The 8,741-nt window shown below is 50.9% G+C and overlaps 1 protein-coding gene across 1 annotated transcript in view; it reads right to left on the reverse strand.

Moving 5' to 3' along the window:
- adora2b (adenosine A2b receptor) overlaps positions 1-8,332 on the reverse strand; it is a 60,648-nt gene extending 52,316 nt beyond the window's left edge. Inside the window, exon 1 of the mRNA XM_078224577.1 lies at positions 7,990-8,332. Coding sequence (XP_078080703.1) covers positions 7,990-8,315 — 326 coding nt within the window. The 5' untranslated portion in view covers positions 8,316-8,332. The remainder of the gene's footprint in view (positions 1-7,989) is intronic.
- Positions 8,333-8,741: the final 409 nt, after the last annotated feature.

Genomic DNA, 8,741 nt, shown 5'->3' on the forward strand with positions numbered 1-8,741 from the left:
ATATATCCATAGAACCATAGAAAATTACAGCTCAGAAACAGGCCTTTTGGCCCTTCTTGTCTGTGCCGAACCATTTTATGCCGAGTCCCACTGACCCGCACTTGGACCATATCCCTCCACACCCCTCTCATCCATGAACCCGTCCAAGTTTTTCTTAAATGTTAAAAGTGACCCCGCATTTACCACTTTATCCGGCAGCTCATTCCACACTCCCACCACTCTCTGCGTGAAGAAGCCCCCCCTAATATTCCTTTTAAACTTTACTCCTTTCACCCTTAACCCATGCCCTCTGGTTTTTTTCTCCCCGAGCCTCAGTGGAAAAAGCCTGCTTGCATTCACTCTATCTATACCCATCAAAATCTTATACACCTCTATCAAATCTCCCCTCAATCTTCTACGCTCCAGGGAATAAAGTCCCAACCTATTCAATCTCTCTCTGTAACTCAGCTTCTCAAGTCCCGGCAACATCCTTGTGAACCTTCTCTGCACTCTTTCAACCTTATTTACATCCTTCCTGTAACTAGGTGACCAAAACTGTACACAATACTCCAAATTCGGCCTCACCAATGCCTTATATAACCTTGATGTGGAGATGCCGGCGTTGGACTGGGGTAAACACTGTAAGAAGTTTCACAACACCAGGTTAAAGTCCAACAGGTCTCTTTGGTAGCAAATACCATAAGCTTTCGGAGCGCTGCTCCTTCTGACGAACAACTGGCGAAGGAGCAGCGCTCCGAAAGCTTATGGTATTTGCTACCAAATAAACCTGTTGGACTTTAACCTGGTGTTGTGAAACGTCTTACTGTGTTCACCCCAGTCCAACGCCGGGATCTCCACATCATTATATAACTTTACCATAACACTCCAACTTTTATACTCGATACTCCGATTTATAAAGGCCAATGTACCAAAGGCACTCTAGAACATAGAACAGTACAGCACAGAACAGGCCCTTCGGCCCACGATGTTGTGCCGAGCTTTATCTGAAACCAAGATCAAGCTATCCCACTCCCTATCATCCTGGTGTGCTCCATGTGCCTATCCAATAACCGCTTAAATGTTCCTAAAGTGTCTGACTCCACTATCACTGCAGGCAGTCCATTCCACACCCCAACCACTCTCTGCGTAAAGAACCTACCTCTGATATCCTTCCTGTATCTCCCACCACGAACCCTATAGTTATGCCCCCTTGTAATAGCTCCATCCACCCGAGGAAATAGTCTTTGAACGTTCACTCTATCTATCCCCTTCATCATTTTATAAACCTCTATTAAGTTTCCCCTCAGCCTCCTCCGCTCCAGAGAGAACAGCCCTAGCTCCCTCAACCTTTCCTCATAAGACCTACCCTCCAAACCAGGCAGCATCCTGGTAAATCTCCTCTGCACTCTTTCCAGCGCTTCCACATCCTTCTTATAGTGAGGTGACCAGAACTGCACACAATATTCCAAATGTGGTCTCACCAAGGTCCTGTACAGTTCCAGCATAACTCCACGGCTCTTAAACTCCAACCCCCTGTTAATATAAGCGAACACACTATAGGCCTTCTTCACAGCTCTATCCACTTGAGTGGCAACCTTTAGAGATCTGTGGATATGAACCCCAAGATCTCTCTGTTCCTCCACAGTCTTCAGAACCCTACCTTTGACCCTGTAATCCACATTTAAATTAGTCCTACCAAAATGAATCACCTCACATTTATCAGGGTTAAACTCCAGTGTTAAACTCTTTATGACCCTATCCACCTGTGACGTCACTTTTGGGGAATTCTGTACCTATATTCCCAGATCCCTCTGTTCAACTGCGCTCTTCAGAGTCCTACCATTTATCCTGTATGTTCTACTTTGGTTTGTCCTTCCAATGTGCAATATCTCACACTTGTCTGCGTTAAATTCCATTTGCCATTTTTCAGCTCATTTTTCTAGTTGGTCCAAATCCCTCTGCAAGCTTTGAAAACCTTCCTCACTGTCCACTACACCTCCAATCTTTGTATCATCAGCAAACTTGCTGATCCAATTTACCACATTATCATCCAGATCATTGATATAGATGACAAACAACAATGGACCCAACACCAATCCCTGCGGCACACCACTAGTCACAGGCCTCCACTCAGAGAAGCAATCCTCCACAACCATTCTCTGGCTTCTTCCATTGAGCCAGTGTCTAATCCAATTTACTACCTCCCCATGTATACCTAGCGACTGAACCTTCCTAAGTAACCTCCCATGAGGGACCTTGTCAAAGGCCTTGCTGAAATCCAGGTAGACAACATCCACCGCCTTCCCTTCATCCACTTTCCTGCTAACCTCCTCGAAAAACTCTAATAGATTGGTCAAACATGACCTACCACGCACAAAGCCATGTTGACTCTCCCTAATAAGTCCCTGTCTATCCAAATATTTGTAGATCCTATCCCTTATCACACCTTCCAATAACTTGCCCACCACCGACGTCAAACTTACTGGCCTATAATTTCCCGGATTTCTTTTGGAACCTTTTTTAAACAACGGAACAACATGAGCCACCCTCCAATCATCCGGCACCTCCCCCGTGAATACTGACATTTTAAATATGTCTGCCAGGGCCCCTGCAAGTTCAACACTAGCTTCCCTCAAGGTCCGTGGGAATACCCTGTCTGGTCCTGGGGATTTATCCACTCTGATTTGCCTCAAGACAGCGAGCACCTCCTCCCCTTTAATCTGTAAAGGTTCCATGACCTCCCTACCTGTTTGCCCTATTTCCGTAGACTCCATGTCCGTTTCCTCAGTAAATACGGATGCAAAAAAACCATTTAGTATCTCCCCCATCTCTTTTGGTTCCATACACAGTCTACCACTCTGGTCTTCAAGAGGACCAATTTTATCCCTCACTATCCTTTTGCTCCTAACATACCTATAGAAGCTCTTTGGATTTTCCTTCACTCTGTCTGCCAAAGCAACCTCATGTCTTCTTTTAGCCCTCCTGATTTCCCTCTTAAGTAGCTTCTTGCACTTTTTATACTCCTCGAGCATCTGATCTGTTCCTTGCTGCCTGCTCATTTCATACAACTCGCTCTTCCTCTTAATCAGTGTTACAATCTCCCTCGAGAACCAAGGTTCCTTATGCCTATTTACTTTGCCTTTAATCCTGACAGGAACATACAAACTCTGCACTCTCAAAATTTCTCCTTTGAAGGCCTCCCACTTTCCATTTACATCCTTACCAGAGAACAGCCTGTGCCAATCCACACTTCCCAGATGCCTTCTCATTTCATCAAATTTGGTCTTTTTCCAGTTCAGAACTTCAACCTGAGGACCAGATCTATCCTTATCCATGATCAGGTTGAAACTAATGGCATTATGATCACTGGATCCAAAGTGTTCCTTCACACTTACATCCATCACCTGCCCTAACTCATTTCCCAATAGGAGATCCAAAATCACATCCTCTCCAGTTGGCACCTCTATATACTGATGTAGAAAATTCTCCTGAACACATTTTACAAACTCTACCCCTGGACTCTATATCGGACCCAATGTGATCACCTTTCTCTCATGTTGCTTTTGCGTCAGTTGCCAATCACCTTAAAGCTGCACATTCTCGTTCTCGATCCTTTCACAAGCGGGAAGTTTCTCCCTGTGCGGACCCCTCATGGGGCTAAAGGGATCAAGGGATATGGGAGGAAGGGGGGGATCAGGATATTGAATTCAATGATCAGCCATGATCAAGATGAATGGCGGAGCAGGCTCGAAGGGCCGAATGACCTCCTCCTGCTTCTAGTTTCTATGATTCTATGATTTTGAACATTTCTATTAAATCTCCTCTCAGCTTTACTTCCTCCAAGGAGAACAATTCTCCAATCTATGGGCAGCACAGTGGTTAGCATTGCTGCCTCACAGCTCCAAGGCCTGGGTTCGATTCCCGGCTTGGATCACTGTCTGTGCGGAGTTTGCACATTCTCCCCGTGTCTGTGTGGGTTTCCTCCCACAGTCTAAAGATGAGCGGGTTAGGTTGATTGGACATGCTAAATTAACCCTTAGTGTCCCGGGATGTGATAGGTTAGAGGGATTAGCAGGGTAACTAAGCGGGGATAGGGCCTGGGTGGGATTGTTGTCGGTGCAGACTCGATGGGCCAAATGGCCTCCTTCTGCACTGTAGGGATTCTATGATTTCTACCCCCATTGGATACGTTAAGCTTTATTCTCATGTCCTGCCACCTTTGATGTCTTTTGCACATGGATTGCCCAAAGTTGCAGCCCCTGTTTCATTATTTGAGGGAGCTGCTCCTCGAGCTTAGTCCACACTTAGAAACATAGGAGCAGGAGTAGGCCATTCAGCCCATTGAGCATCTGATTCAAACAAATCATGGCTGATTATCTACCTTTTCCCCACTACCCTATATTCTTTTGTTATGTATGTTGGGGTCAGGTGACCCGGGACTCAAGCTCCTCCGCCGAGGCAGTCCTATGCTGGGATAAAGACGTGTTGATGAAGAGTTCCAGTTAGTTTACTACCACAGGTGGCGGCGGGCACAATTTTGTCTTTTAAAAAGCTTTTGGACAGTTACATGGGTAAGATGGATATAGAGGGATACGGGCCAAACGCGGGCAATTGGGGTTAGCTTAGTCGTTAAATAAAAGGGCAGTATGGAGAAATTGGGCTGAAGGACCTGTTTTCATGCTGTAAACCTCTATGACTATGACCTCATGGTCTTTATTAGTCTCTAGATCAAACATAATATCCTTGATGTCATTCGTGTAGCAATCTGAAATCTATCTATTTCTGTCTCGGACACGCTCTATAATTGAGCTTCACCTGCCTCTGGGGTAGAGAATTCCAAAGAGTGAAGAAATTCCTCATTATCTCAGTCTGAATTTATTTATTCTGAGACAGTGTCCCTTGGTTCTAGACCCCTCCAACCAGGGGAAACATCCTTACACCTCTCATTCCTCTAAATTCTAGAGAATACAGGGTTAGTTTCCTCAACCTCTCCTGTCAAGGTCAATACGTGAAGGAAAATACATCTGAAAAACATCCATTAACCACTTCTCGCTGCGTCCTATCATTCAATCCATTCCGTATCCATGCTGCTCTTTAAAGTTTATTTATTAGTGTTACAAGTAGGCTTACATTAACATTGCAATGAAGCTGCTGTGAAAATCCCCTATTGCTTTTATTCCGTGAGCTATAAGTTTGCTGACAGGTCTGTTTTGTGACACTGTGTCAAACAGCCTCATCAATCCTCCGTGACCTCTTCAAAAAACTCCAGCAAAAAAAGGCAGTGGGAGCAGATTCAGATAATTCTCAAAAGGGATTTAAAGAAATACTTGAAAGGAGAGAAAATCTGTAGAGGCATGGAGTAGAGAGAGGGGGGGTGGGACTAATGGGCCAGCTCTTTCAAACAGCTAGTACAGGCAAGATGGGCTGAATAGCCTCATTCTGTTCTGCATCATTCTGAGTTGTGTAATTCTAAATAGTCATGGATCACAGAATCCCTACAGTGCAGGAGGCGGCCATTTGGCCCATCGAGTCCACACCGACTCTTCAACAGAGCATCTTACCCAGACCCCACCCTCGCACTATCCCCGTAACCCCATGCCTTTACCCCGCTAAGCCCCCTCACATCTTGGGACACTAAGGGACAATTTAGCATGAGCAAACCACCTAACCTGCGCATCTTTGGAGTGTGGGAAGAAACCGGAGCACCCGGAGGAAACCCACGCAGATACGGGGAGAATGTGCAAACTCCACACAGACAGTCACCCAAGGCTGGAATCGAATCTGTGCCGGGCTCTGAGTGCAGATTGTCCCGGGCTCTGAGTGCAGACTGTCCCGGGCTCTGAGTGCAGATTGTCCCGGGCTCTGAGTGCAGATTGTCCCGGGCTCTGAGTGCAGACTGTCCCGGGCTCTGAGTGCAGACTGTCCCGGGCTCTGAGTGCAGATTGTCCCGGGCTCTGAGTGCAGACTGTCCCGGGCTCTGAGTGCAGACTGTCCCGGGCTCTGAGTGCAGATTGTCCCGGGCTCTGAGTGCAGACTGTCCCGGGCTCTGAGTGCAGACTGTCCCGGGCTCTGAGTGCAGACTGTCCCGGGCTCTGAGTGCAGATTGTCCCGGGCTCTGAGTGCAGACTGTCCCGGGTCAATCATTCTTAAGCATCCAACCTTCCAATATTTTCTCTCCGCAGCAACCTCTCTGTGTTTTATTGCAATTATGCTCAGTGCTCAATCTAACTTTCTTCTCCAATTCCTCCAAAGCTGCAAATAAACTTTCCTAGTCCCTCCCTCCTCGAAGCCTTGCAATAAAACCATGTTGGCACTCCCGCTCTTCCCCTGGAGGTTCCCCACAATCTCCCTCAGTGTCTGTGTCCAGAATCTTCAGGGAAGATTGCCCTCACCTGAAAGGTCTGATTATCCAGTCTTCCTCATTGACCTGTTCACCTGGCCAGGACAGTGCTTTCGCTCCTCCTGCCCTCTGAGTTTCCTTTCCTCGCTCTCAGCGGCAAATTAATATTGCTCAGAGATTGAGAAATAGCAGTCCCATTTTCTCGCTGTCATCTCCTGTTGGGCAACTGCTGAGGTACAGACTGTCTATGTGTCCATCAGTGTGATATCACATACCGTATGTTAGTGCAGACTGTCCCGGGCTCTGAGTGCAGACTGTCCCGGGCTCTGAGTGCAGACTGTCCCGGGCTCTGAGTGCAGACTGTCCCGGGCTCTGAGTGCAGATTGTCCCGGGCTCTGAGTGCAGACTGTCCCGGGCTCTGAGTGCAGATTGTCCCGGGCTCTGAGTGCAGACTGTCCCGGGCTCTGAGTGCAGATTGTCCCGGGCTCTGAGTGCAGACTGTCCCGGGCTCTGAGTGCAGACTGTCCCGGGCTCTGAGTGCAGACTGTCCCGGGCTCTGAGTGCAGACTGTCCCGGGCTCTGAGTGCAGATTGTCCCGGGCTCTGAGTGCAGACTGTCCCGGGCTCTGAGTGCAGATTGTCCCGGGCTCTGAGTGCAGATTGTCCCGGGCTCTGAGTGCAGACTGTCCCGGGCTCTGAGTGCAGACTGTCCCGGGCTCTGAGTGCAGATTGTCCCGGGCTCTGAGTGCAGACTGTCCCGGGCTCTGAGTGCAGATTGTCCCGGGCTCTGAGTGCAGACTGTCCCGGGCTCTGGGTTCAGATTGTCCCGGGCTCTGAGTGCAGATTGTCCCGGGCTCTGAGTGCAGACTGCCCCGGGCTCTGAGTGCAGACTGTCCCGGGCTCTGAGTGCAGACTGTCCCGGGCTCTGAGTGCAGATTGTCCCGGGCTCTGAGTGCAGACTGTCCCGGGCTCTGAGTGCAGACTGCCCCGGGCTCTGAGTGCAGACTGTCCCGGGCTCTGAGTGCAGACTGCCCCGGGCTCTGAGTGCAGACTGTCCCGGGCTCTGAGTGCAGACTGTCCCGGGCTCTGAGTGCAGACTGTCCCGGGCTCTGAGTGCAGACTGTCCCGGGCTCTGAGTGCAGACTGTCCCGGGCTCTGAGTGCAGATTGTCCCGGGCTCTGAGTGCAGATTGTCCCGGGCTCTGAGTGCAGACTGTCCCGGGCTCTGAGTGCAGATTGTCCCGGGCTCTGAGTGCAGATTGTCCCGGGCTCTGAGTGCAGACTGTCCCGGGCTCTGAGTGCAGATTGTCCCGGGCTCTGAGTGCAGACTGTCCCGGGCTCTGGGTTCAGATTGTCCCGGGCTCTGAGTGCAGATTGTCCCGGGCTCTGAGTGCAGATTGTCCCGGGCTCTGAGTGCAGACTGTCCCGGGCTCTGAGTGCAGATTGTCCCGGGCTCTGAGTGCAGATTGTCCCGGGCTCTGAGTGCAGATTGTCCCGGGCTCTGAGTGCAGACTGTCCCGGGCTCTGAGTGCAGATTGTCCCGGGCTCTGAGTGCAGACTGTCCCGGGCTCTGGGTTCAGATTGTCCCGGGCTCTGAGTGCAGATTGTCCCGGGTCTATCCCGGCTCTGAGCCCCGCCATCCCTCTCCCTGCACACTCTCAGCGGTTCCTACCTGAGGTGCACGCTGACGGTCAGGTACCTGTCGATGGCCACAGCCAGGAGGCTGAAGATGGAGCTCTGGGTCAGCACCAGGACGAAGCAGGCAAGGAAGAGACATCCATAGAAGTGGGTTTCCATCCCGATGCTGATGGTGATGGCGAACGGGATGGCGAAGGTTCCCACCGCGATATCGGCCACAGCCAGAGACACCAGGAAATAGTTGGTGGCAGTTTTGAGGTTCTTGTTGGTGGAGACAGCCCAGCAAACCAGCACATTGCCCAGGATAGCGAGCAGCGCGATCAGGAGCTCCAGGCTGATGTAAACAGCGTTAACCCCCATGTCCCAGCAAAGCAGCCCCCTGTCCCCAACATCAAGGAGCCGGGACCGCAGCAACTCCGCCCGGAGTCCCAGACAGAGAGAACAGCCCCCACCCCCTCCCTCAGCTCCTCCCTCTCCCCCCTCCTCCCTCAGCTCCTCCCTCTCCCCCCTCCTCCCTCTCCCCCCTCCTCCCTCTGCTCCTCCCTCTCCCCCCTCCTCCCTCTGCTCCTCCCTCTCCCCCCTCCGCCCTCTGCTCCTCCCTCTCCCCCCTCCTCCCTCTGCTCCTCCCTCTCCCCCTCCTCCCTCAGCTCCTCCCTCTCCCCCCTCCTCCCTCTGCTCCTCCCTCTCCCCCCTCCTCCCTCAGCTCGTCCCTCTCCCCCTCCTCCCTCAGCTCCTCCCTCTCCCCCCTCCTCCCTCTGCTCCTCCCTCTCCCCTCCCAACCCCACC

Source organism: Mustelus asterias, chromosome 12 (genome assembly GCF_964213995.1).
Source record: "Mustelus asterias chromosome 12, sMusAst1.hap1.1, whole genome shotgun sequence".
In the NCBI taxonomy this organism is placed as follows: domain Eukaryota; kingdom Metazoa; phylum Chordata; class Chondrichthyes; order Carcharhiniformes; family Triakidae; genus Mustelus; species Mustelus asterias.